The sequence below is a fragment of the Scylla paramamosain genome, chromosome 4 (genome assembly GCF_035594125.1).
Source record: "Scylla paramamosain isolate STU-SP2022 chromosome 4, ASM3559412v1, whole genome shotgun sequence".
NCBI classification, from domain to species: Eukaryota; Metazoa; Arthropoda; class Malacostraca; order Decapoda; family Portunidae; genus Scylla; species Scylla paramamosain.
The window spans coordinates 11,178,574-11,196,828 of record NC_087154.1 but is presented as its reverse complement, the minus strand read 5'-3'; the positions used below and the strand labels follow the sequence as shown (position 1 = coordinate 11,196,828).

Genomic DNA, 18,255 nt, shown 5'->3' with positions numbered 1-18,255 from the left:
TGGAAAACTTCGAAGTTTCAAGAGTGTGGGTACAAGAGCACTTTAAGTCGTTGTGCATATACACGCAACATCCGACCTGGGGATTTTTGTGGTCCCATCCCCAAATGGAGACACCAAAGCTGGTGTAGGGGGTCGCCCTATTTAATTTAGGATTTTGAGTGAAGGGTGTGTGTGTAATTAGGTGCACATATTTTTGTGTGAAGGAAGAGAGATCTCTTTAGATTTGCCACCAGTATCCCACTGGTGTACTGCGAAAAATGAGTTCCCAAATCAGTTGTATAATTGAACAGTAACCTCGGATACAAGACAATGAGTGACTAGTAAACACACTACTACATATTGTTCATACGTTACAAGCAGGAGCCAACAGATATTGTTTTGTTAATGTTACTGATCTCCTAGTGTTTAATGATGTAAATATTTTGTGACGTATAACAATAAAATTCATAAAATTACTAGTAGCAGTATTTCATAAGTTGTTATGAATCACTTACGGTCGGCAAACCCTTTATAAACATGTAGATGCACCCAGGTCGAACTGTAGTCAGATTTTTACCTTGTTTTGACATGTCTATTGTGCACAATACGTACTAATGTTCTGTCACCCTAGCAGTCCATTCCACTAAATTGAACACTTCACGGCGATCCTTCATAAAGAGTTCTCATCTCTTTGTTCATGATGAGGCAGCTTTCCTTACTGAGTCTACAGAGATGACTCACGTGTCCTTACACAGTGTGAGCCATCAGGTGTGACAGTCAATAGTTGTTCGTCTATCTGTTCTTTGCCTTATCAATTTACAATGTTGTATGGATGTGGTTCATACAGTGGATCCTTTACTGCCTACTTGTATTACTTTCATGATTATTGCTTTCTTGCAGCACGCTTCTTCTTTCGACGATCACGCAACACCACACCTTCCACACACTCTCATCATGATCCGGCTCATGCCAATAACTGGCATTCTGAAATAGTGTCTCTCACTTTACTTTCCAAACTTGTAACCCTTCTTCTTGTGCTGTCACTCTATCTTCTCTGTTGAGCTCCTCCGATCACAACCTCATATCTGTATTTTGACCTATCACTCCAATCTCTCTTCAGGATCTCCTAAAGCGGAGGTGCCTCTGCCATTTTGCCTCTGCTAACTAAAGGCACCTGAGGAGACATTATTCTGACTTTACCTGGAATGACTACTGATTGTGTTTTTTTTTTTTATGTAAGAGGGACACTGGCCAAGGGCAACAAAAATCCATAAATAAAAAAGCCCACTGACATGCCAGTCCCAGAAAAGGATCCAAAGTGGTAGTAAAAAATCTTGAAACCTCCCTCTTGAAGGAATTCAAGTCATAGGAAGGTGGAAATACAGAAGCAGGCAGGGAGTTTCAAAGTTTACCAGAGAAAGGGATGAATGATTGAGAATACTGGTTAACTCTTGCATTAGAGAGGTGGACAAAATAGGGGTCAGAGAAAGAAGAAAGTTTTGTGCAGCGAGCTCGCGTGAAGAGGGGAGGCATGCAGTTAGCAAGATCAGAAGAGCAGTTAGATGGCTGGAAATGCAACATTGAAACGATGAGAGAGAGGCTGAAGACAGTCAGTTAGAGGAGAGGAGTTGATGAGACGAAAAGATTTTGATTCCTCCCTGTCTAGAAGAGCAGTATGAATGGAATCCCCCCAGACATGTGAAGCATATTCCATTGTACAGAGTTAGCAGCTGGGGGGAGGGGGTGAGAAAAACTGGCAGAGACGTCTCAGAACGCCTTACTTCATAGAAGCTGTTTTAGTTAGAGATGAGATGCGAAGTTTCCAGTTCAGATAATAAATAAAGGACAGACCTAGGAAGTTCAGTGTAGAAGAAGGGGACAGTTGAGTGTTATTGAAAAAGAGAAGATAGTTGTCTGGAAGATTGTGTCAAGTTGATAGATGGAAGAATTGAGTTTTTGAGGCATTGAACAATACCAAGTTTGCTCTGCCCCAATCAGAAATTTTAGAGAGATCAGAAATCAGGCGTTCTGTGGCTTCCCTGCGTGAAATGTTTACCTCCTGAAGGGTTGGACGTCTTTGAAAAGTGCAGGGTGGTATCATCAGCATAGGAGTGAATAGGACAAGAAGTTTGATTTAGAAGGTTATTGTTGAATAATAAGAAGAGAGTGGGTGACAGGACAGAACCCTGAGGAACACCACTGTTAATAGATTTAGAAGAAGAACAGTGACCGTCTACCACAGCAGCAATAGAACGGTCAGAAAGGAAACTTGAGATGAAGTTACAGAGAGAAGGATAGAAACCGTAGGAGGGTAGTTTGTAAATCAAAGCTTTGTGCCGGACTCTATCAAAAGCTTTTGATATGTCCAAGGCAACAGCAAAAGTTTCACCAAAATCTCTAAAAGAGGATGACCAAGACTCAGTAAGGAAAGCCAGAAGATCACCAGTAGGGCGGCCTTGACGGAACCCATACTGGCGATCAGATAGAAGGTTGTGAAGTGATAGATGTTTAAGAATCTTCCTGTTGAGGATAGATTCAAAAAATTTAGATAGGCAGGAAATTAAAGTAATAGGACGGTAGTTTGAGGGATTAGAACGGTCACCCTTTTTAGGAACAGGCTGAATGTGGACAAACTTCCAGCAAGAAGGAAAGGTAGATGTTGACAGACAGAGCTGAAATAGTTTGACTAGGCAAGGTGCAAGCACAGAGGCACAGTTTCGGAGAACAATAGGAGGGACCCCAACAGGTCCATAAGCCTTCCAAGGGTTTAGGCCAACAAGGGCATGGAAAACATCATTGCGAAGAATTTTAATAGGTAGCATGAAGTAGTCAGAAGGTGGAGGAAAGGGAGGAACAAGCCTTGAATCGTCCAAGGTAGAGTTTTTAGCAAAGGTTTGAACGAAGAGTTCAGCTTTAGAAATAGATGTGATAGCAGTGGTGCCATCTGGTTGAAATAAAGGAGGGAAAGAAGAAAAAACAAAGTTATTGGAGATATTTTTTGGCCAGATGCCAGAAGTCATGAGGGGAGTTAGATCTTGAAAGATTTTGACACTTTCTGTTAATGAAGGAGTTTTTGGCTAGTTGGAGAACAGACTTGGCATGGTTCTGGGCAGAAATATAAAGTGCATGAGATTCTGGTGATGGAAGGCTTAAGTACCTTTTCTGGGTCACCTCTCTATCACGTATAGCACGGGAACAAGCTTGTGTGTCAGAGACCCCTCTCTGTGTGCTGAGCGCATACCAGAGGTGATAGTGTCTGGCATGGAGGCGTACATTCTTTACTCTTTCTCTCCCTATAAACCTTCCAAACCTGTTCTTGTGCTATATACTCGTATGTTAGAGAGGTGGGCTGCAAAAGGTACTTGCGCCTTCCATCACCTGAATCTCACACTTTATATTTCTAACCAGAATCATGGAGAATCTTTTCTCCAACTAGCCAAAAACTCCATGAAAAGAAAGTGTCAAAATCTCTCAAGATCTAACTCCCCTCATGATTTCTGGTGCCTCGCCAAAAACATATCAGATAACTTTACTTCTTCATCTTTCCTTCCTTCATTTCAACATGATGCCACCACTGCCATCTCATCTATCTCTAAAGCTGAACTTTTTCGTTCAAACCTTTGTTAAAAACTCTGTCTTTGATTATTAAGGGGTTGTTTCTCTCCTCCACCTTCCAGCTACTTCATCCTACCCATTAGGATCCTTCGCAGTGATGTTTTCCATGCCCTCGCTAGCCTTAACCCTCGGAAAGCTTGTGGACCTGATGGTGTGCCTCCGTGCTTGCACTTTGCTTAGTCAAACTCTTCCAACTCTGTCTATCAACATCTACATTTCATTTTTGCTGGAGGTTTGTTTACATTCAGCTGTTCCTAAAAAGGGTGACTGTTTTAATCCCTCAAACTACCATCCTATTGCCTTAACTTCTTGCCTATCTAAAGTTTTTAAATCTATCCTCAACAAGAAGACTGTTAAACATTTCACAACTTTCTATTTGATCGCCAGCATGAGTTTCTTCGTGGTCGCTCTACTGGTGATCTTCAGGATTTCCTTACTGAGTCTTGGTATAATAATGCTATCATCTATTAATTTTAACATGCTTCTCGCCTCTCATTCGTTTTGATGGGATTACTGTGGCGTCTCCCGCACCTTTTTTCCTCCTTGGCAGTTGAGTCTGGCCTATTCAGGGGTCGAAGCTGGCGGCTGGTGCTCCCTCGTATTCTCAGTATTTTCATAATATACCGCAGCCTGTTGATTCTTCTGTGTTTCTCTGACACCATTGGCATCCCTTGGGCATCCTCAACAACCACTACAAGCAATTTAAGCCTTGTAAACTGATCATCCTCTTTTAGAGATTTTGGTGAACTTTCGCTGTTGCCCTAGACATATCAAAAGCTGTTGATAGAGTCTGGCACAAAGCTTTCTTTTCCAAACTACCTTCCTACAGTTTCTATCCTCTCTGTAGCTTCATCTCAAGTTTCCTTTCTGACCTTTCTTTTGCTGCTGTGATAGACAGGCACTTGTTCTCTTAAGTCTATTAACAGTATGTTCCTCAGGGTTCTGCCCTGCCATCCACTCTCTTCCTATTTTTCATTAATAGTCTTCTAAACCAAACTTCTTGTCCTATCCACTCCTACGCTGATGATATCACCTTGCACTTTTCCACGTCTTTTTGTAGATGTCCAACCATTCAGGAAGTAAACAGCTCATGCAGGGAAGCCACAGAACGCCTGACTTCTTACCTCTAAAATTTCTGATTAGTGCAGAACAAACTTAGTATTGTTCAATGCCTCAAAAACTCAATTCCTCCATCTATCAACTCGATACAGCCTTCTAGATAATTATCCCCTCTTCTTCATTGACGCAACTATCCCCCTCTTCTATAATGAACATCTTTATAATCTAATCTGGAATTTTTACATCTCATCTCTATCTAAAACAGCTTTATGAGGTAAGGCGTTCTGAGTTCTATCCACCAGTTTTTCTCATCCCCACCCTCTGCTGCTAACTCTGTACAGGGACCTTATCCGTTCATGTATAAAAGGGGGATGGGGGACGGTCCACTCCTATAGCTCTTTTAGGCCGAGCGGAATAAAAATCTTTTCGTCTGATACCTCACCTCTCACAGACTGTATTCGGGCTCTCTCTCATCGCCAGTGTTGCATCTCGTGATATCTTCTATCGCTATTTTCGCTCTAAATGCTCTTCTGATTTTGCTAACTGCATGCCGTCCTGCCTCGCTGCACAAGATTTTCTGCTTTCTCTCACTTCTTTTCTGTCTACCTCTCTAATGTAAGTGTTAACCAGTTTTCTCAATCATTCATTCCGTTTTCTGGTAAACTCTGGAACTTCCTGTCTGCTTCTATATTTCCTCCTTCCTTCCTCCCTCTTTGAAGAGGGAGATTTCAAGAAACTTATCCTCCAATTTTTGACGATTTGTTTCTGATTCTGTGTGGGACTGGCACCTCAGTGGCCTTTTTCTTCTAACCTTGTTCGCTTTGGCCGGTACGCCTCTTAAAAAGAATAAAGAAAAAAAGAAAAAAAAAGAAAAAAAGAAAAAAAAAAGAAAACTACAGATCAGCCTCTTGACCCATTAGAATATCACCTTGCTCCATAAATGTGCGTATTTCCCTTTTCTTAGTCATCTTTAAACCGAAAGAAATTATCAAGTTAACTTTTAAAATGTACAAACTACCGAACACAAGAACATTAACATTCAAGAAGCGGCCTAAAATTCTGTTTTTTAAGGTGAAAAAGAAGAGGAAGAGCATAACACGTTGTTCAATCAACTCACCCTTCTGCCCCAAGATGAGCCTCTCCTCAGCCAGCGTCAGGTTGGCCTTATATTCCCCCGCCACAGCCTCGTCCAGACCCGTGTGTTTGCAGCAATAGGCAAGCTCTCCATACAGCTCCACCTGTGCATGAGACCACAAACGTATTTAGTAGCCGCGTGTTTCCTTTAATTTTTTTTCTCGATCTCGTAATGTTTTCAAGTTATGTCACTCACAACATTTAAAGACATTGAACCATGTTGTCACCAAGAAGTTTTAACCTATACTAAACAGCCACTCAGGACTCACAGCACTGCCACACACTGCAAACACAGCCGAACTGTCAGACTATTATTAAATACACAACCCCGCCCGTGACATGCTAGTTACCAAACACTCGTGTTGTCACTCACCAAGCCTTTGATGTCGTTCACCTTGAAAGGGAGCTGTATACTGCCCCAAAGATTTTCCTCCCTGTACAACGTTAATTATACATGTAATATATACAGTAGAGAGAGAGAGAGAGAGAGAGAGAGAGAGAGAGAGAGAGAGAGAGAGAGAGAGAGAGAGAGAGAGAGAGAGAGAGAGAGAGAGAGAGAGAGAGAGAGAGAGAGAGAGAGAGAGAGAGAGAGAGAGAGAGAGAGAGAGAGAGAGAGAGAGAGAGAGAGAGAGAGAGAGAGAGAGAGAGAGAGAGAGAGAGAGAGAGAGAGAGAGAGAGAGAGAGAGAGAATTATTGTATTGGATAGAAATATATTTTTACATTAACACACAATTGTTAATTTAGCCAAGCACACTTTTCTTACTTTTCACTTGCTGCATACGTGTCATGATATGAACTACTAAAAACCTCAAAGATACAGCATCTGCATATTGGATATGCTACTCGTGAAGAACGAAATGGGGCACTCACACGGCTTCATCATAATTAGGGTTCCTAAGGGAGGCAAGCACCTCCAGGAAGTCCTTGGGGGCGTACACTGGTCGGATCATTGTCAGGTCTGCAGGAGGGAATCACTCAGGTGTAACTATCAACAGTAAACAATATGTCCCAGTCAAAGAATTAAGAGACTGGAAAACAATTAAAGAAACATCACTTTAAGTGGTCTGTCATTCATAGTCTCAGCTACATATGACATTGCAAAAGAAGAAAACAGGAGCTGACTGAAATTAGAATGCATTAAACTCTGGTAGCAGCGGAGAAATATCAAGGTGAGAAGGATGGAAGTGAGGTAGCGAAAATAAACAAGTAAGATGGTACCTATACAGACGGAGACGGCAGCAAGATAAAAGTATCAGTGACTGAGAGGCTGAGGTCTGTGGGGAGCTGCTCGGTGTGTCTACTGCAGAGATTGCAACAGGGACGCTGCTCAGCGAACAACGTTCACTGAGCGCCGGAGCCAGACATCTTCCGAAACTATAATTACTGCCACTGAGGTCTCAAGCACTGGACCGGAATCAGGGGGTGCCGTGAACTTTCCAATGATCCAGCTATTTCCTAACTGAACGTTTCCCTTTGTCTCACAACATAAGGGGGCCAGTCACAGCCTGGCCTCTTCCTTCACACAATTGTACATGCACCTAATACACGGACACCTTTCACTCAATATTAAAAATTTTATTATGGTGACTCCTACGCCGGCCTCGGAGTCCCCGTTTGGGGAGGAGACCATAAATATCCCCAGATCGGACTGCTCTTTTTTCTGGTATTGACCATAAGTGCCTTGACACCCCCTCAACTTTTTCTTCATTAACTTTTGCATCTTTCGCGGCCTTAGATCTAATTTTCAATCTGTAGAACACCATCTTTCCTCTACTAAACCTCATCTTTTTTTTTTCTTTTTTTTTTTTCTCTCTCACTGAAACACAGGTGTCTGAGGCAACTGACGGTAGTCACTTTTCTGTTCCCTCCTGCTTATTCTATCTTCATTTCCAACACAAAGCTGGATGTTGCATCTATGAGCACAAGGATTTAACTTGCTCTCGTGCCCACACTCTTGAATCTTCCAGATTTTCCGTCTGGCTACGACTACAGAGTCACTCTGAAACTAGATTTATCTGTGTTGTATACCTAACTCATCTGACTATAAAAATTCTTTAACTATTTAAATTCCAAAGTGGAACACATCCTGACCCCCTTTCCTTTCACGGAGATCTCCATTCTTGGAGACTTCATTGTTCACCACCAGCTTTGGCTTTTCTCTCCCTTCACTGACGAACATGGTGAACCAGTCTTTCACTTTGCTATCCTCCACGTTCTAGAACAATTAGTGCAGCACTCGTATTCCTAACCGTATTGGAGATGCGCCCATCATTCTTGACCTTTTTCCCAACCTCTACTCCTTCTGCTTACGTTGTCACTCTGTGTTCTCCGCTGGGCTCCTCTGATCACAACCTCATATCTGTATCTTGTCCTATCGCTCCAATCCCTCCTCAGGATCCCCCGAAATAAGAGGTACCTTTGGTGTTTTGCCTCTGCTAATTGAGAGGATCTGAGGAGGTATTATTCTGATTTTCCTTAGAATGACTACTGCTTCCGTGTCAGAGACCCATCTCTGTGTGCTGAGCGCATAACAGAGGTGATAATGTCTGGCATGGAGGCGTACATTCCTAACTCTTTCTCTCGATTTAAACCTTCCAAACTTTGGTTTAATGCTACCTGTTCTCGTGCTATACATGACAGAGAGGTGGCCCACAAAGGGTACTCGAGCCTTCCATCACCAGAATCTTATACACTTTATATTACTACCCGGAATTATGCCAGGTCTGTTCTCCAACTTGCCAAAAATTCCTTCATTAATAGAAAGTATCCGAATTTTTCAAGATCGAACTCTCCTCGTGATTTCTGGCACCTAGCCAAAAATATCTCCTTGCTGTTTCTTCATCTTTCCCTCTTTTATTTCAACCTGATGGCACCACTGCTATCACATAAATCATTAAAGCTAAACTCTTCACCTGAACCTTTGCTAAACACTCAACCTTGGAAGATTCAGTGCTTGTGCCTCCCTCTCCTCCACCCTCCGACTACTTCCATGTATCCATTAAGATCATTCACAGTGATCGCCAGTACAGGTTTCATCGAGGCCGCTTTGCTTGTGATCTTCTGGCTTTCCTTAGTGAGTTTTGGTCATACTCTTTTATGGATTTTGGAGAAACTTTCGCTATTGCCTTTGACACAGAAAGCTTTTGATAGAGTCTGGCACAAGGCTTTGATTTCCAGACTATCCTCCTACGGCTTCGATCCTTCTCTCTGTAAAATCATAAGTTTCCTTTCTGACCCTTTTATGCTACTGTGGTAGACGATCACTATTCTTTTCCTAATGCTGACCCTACACGATGAAGATTAATATTATTGCGCAATATTCCGTATTGTACAATATTATTGACAGTGAAGGAGGGGTATTGAAGAATGACACAATATATTGAAGACATAAAAAAGAGTTTGATATTTCATTGCACAATAAAAAATGAGTCAATATATTGTGTCAATAATATTGATCGTATAGGTTCACTTAAGTATCTTAACAGTGGTATTTCTCAGGGTAGTGTCCAGTCATCCATTCTGTTTCTGTTATTCTTCAATGATCTCCTAAACCAAACTTCTTGCCCTATTCACTCCTACGCTGATGAAACTACCCTGCACTTTTCCATATCTTTTCGTAGACGTCTAACCCTTCAGGAAATAAACAGCTCACAAAAGGAGCCCACAGAGCACCTGACTTCGGTTCTCTCTAAAATTTGTGATTAGGGCAGAGCAAACTTGTATTGTTCAGTGCCTCAAGAACGCAATTCTTCCATCTATCAACTCAACACAACCTTCCAGACAACTATTCCCTCTTCTTCACTGACACTCACCTGTCTCCCTCTTCTACTCTGAACATCCTCAGTCCGTCCTTTATTTATCTAAACTGGAAACTTCACATCTCATCTCTAGCTAAAACAGCTTCTATGAGGTCAGGAGTCATCTACGCCAGTTTTTCTCATTCCCACAGCTGTTTTCTCTCTAACATTACTAAGGAAGAGTCATTTAATGGAAAATCACACAGAATAACCAGGCAATACGTGCTTTAAGCTGCGGAGCAACTGAAAGGACCTTCTTCCAGCAGCAGGGGGTTTTAATTTTTAGGTGCGTCGCAGACCCATTGGTCATCAGGAGCCCTCCTGCACACGCCACGCTGTGTCGCGCCGCCGTGATGGTTGCAGCAACTAACGTGTTGCCATAAATGACTTTGTGTTTTCAATATCTGCATTCTGATCACACTATCTTGTTCACGGGAGTTTTTCCTATTAAATGTAATATTTCAGCATTCAATGATTAATTGTTGAAAAATAGCGACCATAAGTAAAACATGTTATAAACATTTTTTAACATCATCACAGTTCAACTCGTCGAAATACCATTTTCTTTTTTGTTTTGTCAAGTTTTTTTTTACAATACATCTTGATTCTACAGTCACTGCTGAGTCTGATGGTGTCAACCAAAACTGGCTGTCCCGTATCTGAAGTGAGTTATGGCAAAAAAAAAATCGCGCATTTTGCGTGCTTGATAAGTCGAAATATGCAAAATACGGCAAAACGTTGGGTCTGACAAAGAAATTTCTTAAAATAAGAAAGATACGCCGTCAAAAGTTACAAACTGGGGGGGGTCCGAGACTGAAATCGCAACTTTTTATATGACACCAAAACGTGCTCCTGGCCATGCCCTCGCAGGGGTCTGGCGGAGCGGTAGGTTGTAGAGATGTGCGGTAACACACTCCTCCGGTAACACACGCCTCACTCCGCTCGGGGAATAAAGATAAGATCATAGATGGCCACCATCAACACAGAAAGATTACAATAGGTCTTGCTAAGCGAAACCAGCATCACCGTGTAGTAATTTTGCTGAGCAACTCGACGAAAGCTGATGAGGATTCGCGGTTAGTGAGCAAGACCATCCCTTGTAACACCACCTTAACACAGAGGGACAAAGGGATTGTTGTGGAATGGCTTTTTTTTGTCATGAGTGCACGATGATACATTGCAAATACTATTCTATTTTTTCCTTTTATCCAAAAAATGCTCCAAAAAATAGCAAATTTTGGTGCCCGTTTGGCCTTACCTGTCTCTTCTGTGGAAAGGCTTGCCCAGCGGTCAGAGAACTCCTCTTTTTCTTGCTTAGTCCTTCGCCTGGACAGCGGGACGCCCAGCTCGGCTGTCATGCTGTTGACACATTTCACGAGCCGCCTCTCCCACGCACTCTGTGTGATAAAACGTCCTCAGATTTGCTTACAGAGAGAGTTTCGCTATCTAGGTCCGACAGTTATGTTCGTTGTATTGATCAGGTGAATGCAATGTAATGTAATGTAATGTTTAAAAGCGTGCCAACAGTAAAATTTAACGTAAAGAGCAAAAAGAAAATTTAAACTATGATCACAAACTGAAATAGAAGGTTACATGTTTAATTAATGACAACATTCGTATTTTATCATTACGTTTGCTATGAACACGAGAATTAACTGGAAGAAAGGTGCCTGTCCACAGCATCCGCTCCCTACATCTGACTTTTATTTGTTTGTTGGCAGGAGCATTGGAATGCCGAAAAAACCAACAAGCTACACACTGCATGCTTTGCAGGTTCCTTCCGCTGTCATGGATTGTCTCAAATGTGGGAGGTAGCTTGGTGTGGTCTTTGTGTTGGTCACGCCAGCACCGGGTATGATGGATGGGTCTCCCCCTCCCGAGTCCCTTCTGTGATGATTGCTGAGGCACGCTGACTGCCGGCATGTACTGCAAGGATTAATGCTGTCTGTTCCTTGGGAGTAAGGAATGGTTCGTTGCATCTCCCAGTTGTGCTTAGTAAGAATGCCAGTCCCAAGGAAGGGGAGTCTGACCTTTCAGCTGATGGATGGATTTCTAAGATCTAAGATGTTTTATGTTTTTGCTATTTTGTTTTCAAGTTGTTCTTATGCAATTCAATTTTATTTTATTCCTATTTTTATTATTCTATTCTGGTGCAAGACAAATGTTTTACTTTTTGCTGTTTAATTTGCAGTTTGGTCTCAATTTTATTTAATTTCAGGTGGTGCAAGATTCTTTTTATATATAAGTAACTGAGGCTCTAGTGTGTTTCTCGGCACCATAGAGTCGTTGTGCCAGGTGATATCATATCACTCAAATAATTAATCAATCAGTCGTGGTGTCATCAATAACAATGAAAACTTCCATCAATGAAAGTTTCAGAGTAATAAAAATATGCGCGCGCCTGTCTGTGGGTGGCTCCGACTTTGCACACAATCATTTTATATAATTTTATACTATCCTGATAGAACTCGTCCCTCACGTGCAAATCTTCAGTGGGTCTCCTCATCCTGGTCAGGGCACGGCCGGGGCCTTCCACCACTGCACAGTCCGGGACACAAAGGATGCCGTACGCATAATGTGACAACGGAGTGAAAGAATTTGGTCAAACACTTGTGTCTTTCCTTCCACGAAGGAAACCTTCCGGGATTATCTTCATAAGGTCTCAATGCTGAAGTTAGTGTGGCCCCTGAATCTCGTTCTGTGAACCACAATCTGTGTCACGAACACTCTCTCGTGGTCTTGGGATACGACCCTTAGAATTTTTGCTTATGTCACCTTTATTATATCCTCAATACTAATTAAAAACCAGTATTAGGTTCTCTCTTAACTTCACTGCGATGAACACAAGTTAAATGTGCAGTAGTCACGTTACAACCACTTGGTAGATGCCGGCTACAGGAACAGAACTCGAAGAGTAAAGTACTATGTGAAGTGGTAACACCTGGGCCTTCCTGATGTAGGTGAGCGGCTCCTTGAGGACATGGCGGGGCGTGTCGGGGTTGGCCAGGAGGGTTGGCTGCACGTGCATCAGATGGTAGAGGGCGTTGCGGAGGCGCGTGTCCAGGGAAGTGCCCTGTGCCCACTCGTAGCACTCAGCACCGAACCTTTCCTTATTGAAGTTTTGCGTCGCCATTGTTGTCTGCAAGAACAAGGATGTCATCACCACGCTGCACGTTCATCTTAGTGTGCACATGCCACTGCAGTCTGTCTGTCCATTTGTCTGCATCTATCTGTCTATCATTCTGTCTATATCTACCTATCCGTGTATATATATATATATATATATATATATATATATATATATATATATATATATATATATATATATATATATATATATATATATATATATATATATATATATATATATATATATATATATATATATATATATATATATATATATATATATATATATATATATATATATATAATTTCTTTCTTCTTTTTCTCAGAAACAATTTGAAAAATCTACTTGAGTGTCTTCAGTCTGAGATGGTCGCTGTACTGTTGTCTGACATACTTTTTGTCTTGCATAACGTAAATATAGTTATTTATAATTATATAAATTGAGGAAGAAACACAACTGTATTAATCCACACATAAATTTCGGAGATTTATTTTGAAGTGATGAAATGCTATTAAATTTAATAAAACAGCTTATGGTCACTATCTGACTAGTAATTGTATTTAATATAACATTGCTGCATATAGGTATATCGTTCAATTTGCTGACCGCCACTCATAATGATCCAGTAAAGTTAAACAGTCATTGATTTCTATATATCACTCCACGCCAGGTGGAGCTGAGGAGGGCCATCCATGGTCCATACCTGCACATCAGCAAGAAAGTCATTGTAAAATGGGGTGTTCTGCAGTTCCGAGGCCAGTCTGTTGACGATAGCGGTGATGTTGGTGCCCAGACCTTGCCGCAACATCTTGCTTGCCTGTGGGAAAAGAAAACATCATTCAACAGTCACCGTGACTTGTAAAAAACTAATTCCACTGTCCTCTTAAGAACCTTACCTCATCGACTCGTACCGTGCGGGACCCAGTTGACCTCTCTGTTTAAGAGGAGTGTTTTATCACCAGCTTCTCCGACGAAATTGTGTGCAGCAGTCCTTTATCTCTCGCCTTGGAAGACTCGTAATATGAATCGTAATATTTATGAACGTTAGGGAATCAGCGCCCGTAATCCTTTGATCAATCATGGCGTCTTCTCGCACTCTTACATATCCAGATATTCTTTCCGATACATATCCACATGTTTTTTTACGGAGTGTGAACTTTTATCAGGTTCACTCTTTTCGTTCAGTAAACTGTGTGTGTGTGTGTGTGTGTGTGTGTGTGTGTGTGTGTGTGTGTGTGTGTATTTATGTATGTATGTATGTATGTATGTATGTATGTATGTATGTATGTATGTATGTATTTATGTATGTGTGTGTGTGTGTGTGTGTGTGTGTGTGTGTGTGTGTGTGTGTGTGTGTGTGTGTGCGCGCGCGTTTCCAATCTATATTTACTTCAGTGTGTTTTGTTATTGTTTTATGGTCTTCGGTGTTTTTAGCTGCAAGTTTTATTTGAAAATGTGATAGTAAATTTGCACTGTCCACAGAAGGGCAGGATTGCAGGCTATCAGCCCCTGCTGGGTTGCGAAGTCACAGTTTTTGCTAAGGCAGGTGTGCTGCATTAGATGAACATGATACAGCGTGAAGGGGCAAGGCTCGAATTCCAGCCCTTTGAGATGTGGGCCAAGTACTTTGTTCATTTATTTCAATATGGATGCGCGCGAAATAATATCGTATCACCGTGCAGATTTAATCCGTTCTAAAACAGCGACCTCGCATGAAGACGGGATAATAATGTTTCTCAAGGATCTCGGCGACCTCGTGTGAAATGAGTGACTCATTCATTAACGTAACTCTTCATTTATTCATCGATTCATTTGCATGATCACTACCATCTGAAACTCTTTTCCTCTGCTTTTTGAGGAACGGAAAATTTTTTTGGGCGGATGGGGAACGAGAGCTCTTCTTCATTTGTTTCTTTGTTTTCTCTCTCTCTCCTCTTTACTCATATTTTTTTCCCCTTTTTCTATGAAGAAGAATGGCCAAGAACAGAAAAAAACAAATCCCCCTTAGCTGTTTCTTGTAATGAAGTACGTAAACAATGGCATAGTTCCAGATGGTAACAATATAATGAATAACGATAATAATAATAAATACATGCATATTACATGTTGATAAATTCGGAAGTAAATAAATAATAGCATACTTGAGCAGTGTTCAACCTGTGATTCAAACATGCATTCAGGAAAGCTGTGCAACGCTGGATATGCGTACACAGTAGTTAAGTGTAGGCCACGACGGGAGGCTTATCGGTATGCCTGGTGAAATTTATCTGAGCTTCATGCTTGATGTGTTTTCGTTTATTTTAATATTATTACGAACAGAATAATTATAGGTACGCAAGCATCACTCATCCTTCACATCTATTCAAGCGGGACAGCTCTTTTCTGTGTACTGAGTAAGTAAATACAGTGAGCGGCTACATGTATACACAAGGTCAAGTGAAGTGTTCACTTGGCTTTGAGTTTATATTTACTATATTGTAATTATTAATGCGTAAAAGCTTGTTTCAAGCAGACTTGACGCATTTTGTATGAAATAAGCACACTCCTTCCGCGTTAAAACATGATTTGCCTTAATTACGCTGCCAAATGCACTGTAACTCACCATGAAATACACCTCAGGTTATTTTGATCCACCGGGGGAAAATGTTGTTTACATTCGTTGCTAGGAGACGCTTTCGTTTTTAGCGTGCTGCTGCCTCTCCAACGGAGCCTCACCATAACTTTTTTTTTCTTCTTCTTTTGTATTTTTCTCGTGGTCTTTGCTTTTTTTTCTATCTTCCTGTTTTATTTAATTAATATTGTACACGTAATCTTTTAAGCTTTATGTATCTTTGTTTATCTATATCCCGACCATTACCTATGAAAATATAATACCTTTGAAATCAAGAACGAACTTCAAGCAGTCAGTACATGTGTAACATATAAATGAATAACATATATTAAGTATTTACTGAAAAACATATATTTAAATTCTGAATATACATTGACTTGGACCCAAGAAAGCTGGAAGAGAACCAATCCTCGATTCAAAACTTTGGACGCCGTGTCTAGTTTACGCGGGAGTGTTGATGGTTGTGTTATGACAGTGCTAGTGAGGCCTTGTTTCTTGACACCTGAAGGATAAATACATACAGTGCTATAATGGTCACTGCAGCAGGAACCAGCGGCACGGTGAGTAGCCTCATAAAGAGTGTAGGGAGGAGTGTGGCCCTGGGGGAGTGGCGACCCGTTTGTAGCCTGTCGCGGGGCGGGCTGTAGGTGGTCGGGAATTTGAAAGAAGCACCACAGGCATTAACGACGTATCAAAGTGACTGTTAACCAGCTCCTTGGACACTTCAGTTTTGTCCACATGTACCCTCCTGTACGCGATAAATTTTTACTCCTGCACCAGCCTATTTCGAATGAAACTTTTTTTTTTTCTGTTAGTTTTCGACCTATTTTGAATTAATTTATATGTTGTTTTTTTCCCGCAAATCATTAGTGTTTAGTTTTTACTCCCACCCCCATCAGAAACTAGTGTTTTGCAGTAAAAACGGAAAGCAGATTAATACAAAAGTGACCGAAATCCACCAGAAAAAAAAAGTTTCGACCTCATAAATAAGTAACAGCAGTAGTATTCACAATATTCCCCACAAGAGGACTGGCTTCCGCTAGTCCGTGGCCTCCAGCTGGCTGTCACCACTACCACCATCACCACCACTTAAACCAACCCAACCCAGCAAAACTAATCAAATCTAACCAAATTAATTTAACTAAGTGTAACTGACTTAACTAATCTAACCAAACTAGCCTAACCTAAACTAACTGGCAAGGCTAAGAAATTGATATGAAGTCATTACCTTCCTCGTACTAATTCAGATATTTTAAATTGAGCCACTTCTCTTTTCAGGATGAAATAAAACGCCGTGATTGGCTAAATTGATTCTGTATTTTTTAACTTTCCAGCGACTGCATTCTCAACAAAAGAAGCAATCACTGTGACTAACTTTGTGCTTGCACAACATGTGTGACATACACACACATGAGCAAACACACCTTCACCAGCATGCTTCTGTGCCTGCCTGTCCATCACACACACGGGTGTATCACTTCCAAGCATTGTCGTGGCTGTAAGCAAGCTTGTTTCCCCTAAGACAGACAAATCTTTGAAAATTCCTGTCAGCATTATAAACAATTTGCAGTGGGTATATATGGGGCTCAAATAACTCAGAATAACAAGCCCTGTATGATGAGAAGAGTAAGAAAAGCCATATTGAGACTGGTGTCAGGGTAAAAGAATACCCTGTATGCCAGTGTTGGCAGGTCCAATTTTTTTTTTTTTTTTTTTAAAGCTCTGCATTGTATTGCATCTAATGTCAATATCTTTGATTTTTCATGGACACTATCTGACTGGCATATTTGTGATGGGTTCGAATCTGTGCCGCATACAGAGGTTACACATTTTCCTCGTCCAGCAAGATAAAGATAGAGCAAGCAAAGGTCCCAGTGTTCAAGGAGGTGGCCAAACAAAATGAGTTACAGTCATCACAAGTGAAGTCTGACTGACCTCTGTCCACCCATGATGGAAAAAGTAAAAGTTACTACAAAAAAGTGAAAAAGTAAAATGTATATATGTACTTCATACTTTTATTTAATATTTGGTCATGTCTCCCTTGGCCATGATGACCACTGGTATCCTTCATGGCATGCTCTCCACCAGTCCAAAAAAGTAGTGTATATGTAGATCCATTTTGTACATCTTCAGTGATCTGCTGCAGGCGTGGGAGAGGTGTGGGATTTTCCTCCTTCACTTTTATCTTTTGTGACTTTCCATGCATTTTCGATAGGATTAATGTCAGGACTATTCCCAGACCATTCCAACACAGTGATATTTTTCTTGTTGTTTTCACTGTTTTAGAAGTGTGTCATGGGGCTGAGTTGTTCATGAATGTGGTGTTCCCATGAATAACAAAGCTGTCAAACAGATTATTGCATAACAGTTCCTCTTTATCTTGTGGAATTCATTGTTACACCATTTGGCAAGAAATATAGTCCACTTTGACCCATCTTCCCACTAAGGCAGCCCCCACACCATGACAGAAGGGCTATGCTTAATTGTTGGTACTGCAGCAGCTACAGTTAGATGGGCAGCAAACTTTACATGATGAGAGGAAAGTACTTTCATCAGATCACATAACATCCATCCACTGGTCCATAGTCCAGTCCTTATGTTTCATGGTGAATTTTAATCTGAATGCAGTAGTATGGCTAGGAAGCTTGAGACCCTTTGGCAGATGATGTACTGTCCTTTCTGAGACATTCTTGAGCTCTTCATGGTAAATTTTCTTCAGTTGCTGGGCTTTCAAATGTTTTTTTTTTTTTTTTCCTCCCTCAAAGCTATCACCATGAGTCTCTCTCTCTCTCTCTCTCTCTCTCTCTCTCTCTCTCTCTCTCTCTCTCTCTCTCTCTCTCTCTCTCTCTCTCTCTCTCTCTCTCTCTCTCTCTCTCTCTCTCTCTCTCTCTCTCTCTCTCTCTCTCTCTCTCTCTCTCTCTCTCTCTCTC

The 18,255-nt window shown here is 41.2% G+C and overlaps 2 protein-coding genes across 2 annotated transcripts in view; one reads left to right on the top strand and one right to left on the bottom strand.

Annotated features, from left to right (window-relative positions):
• LOC135099736 (TBC1 domain family member 19-like) overlaps positions 1-15,410 on the bottom strand; it is a 32,239-nt gene extending 16,829 nt beyond the window's left edge. The window contains exons 1-7 of the mRNA XM_064002230.1: positions 15,317-15,410; positions 13,418-13,531; positions 12,526-12,723; positions 10,843-10,981; positions 6,658-6,745; positions 6,161-6,221; positions 5,771-5,891 (exon numbers count right to left, since the gene is read on the bottom strand). Coding sequence (XP_063858300.1) covers positions 5,771-5,891; positions 6,161-6,221; positions 6,658-6,745; positions 10,843-10,981; positions 12,526-12,723; positions 13,418-13,531; positions 15,317-15,319 — 724 coding nt within the window. The 5' untranslated portion in view covers positions 15,320-15,410. The remainder of the gene's footprint in view (positions 1-5,770; positions 5,892-6,160; positions 6,222-6,657; positions 6,746-10,842; positions 10,982-12,525; positions 12,724-13,417; positions 13,532-15,316) is intronic.
• A 445-nt stretch (positions 15,411-15,855) lies between these two features.
• LOC135100111 (condensin complex subunit 3-like) overlaps positions 15,856-18,255 on the top strand; it is a 58,959-nt gene continuing 56,559 nt past the window's right edge. Inside the window, exon 1 of the mRNA XM_064003072.1 lies at positions 15,856-15,885. Within this exon, the coding sequence (XP_063859142.1) occupies positions 15,856-15,885 (30 nt within the window). The remainder of the gene's footprint in view (positions 15,886-18,255) is intronic.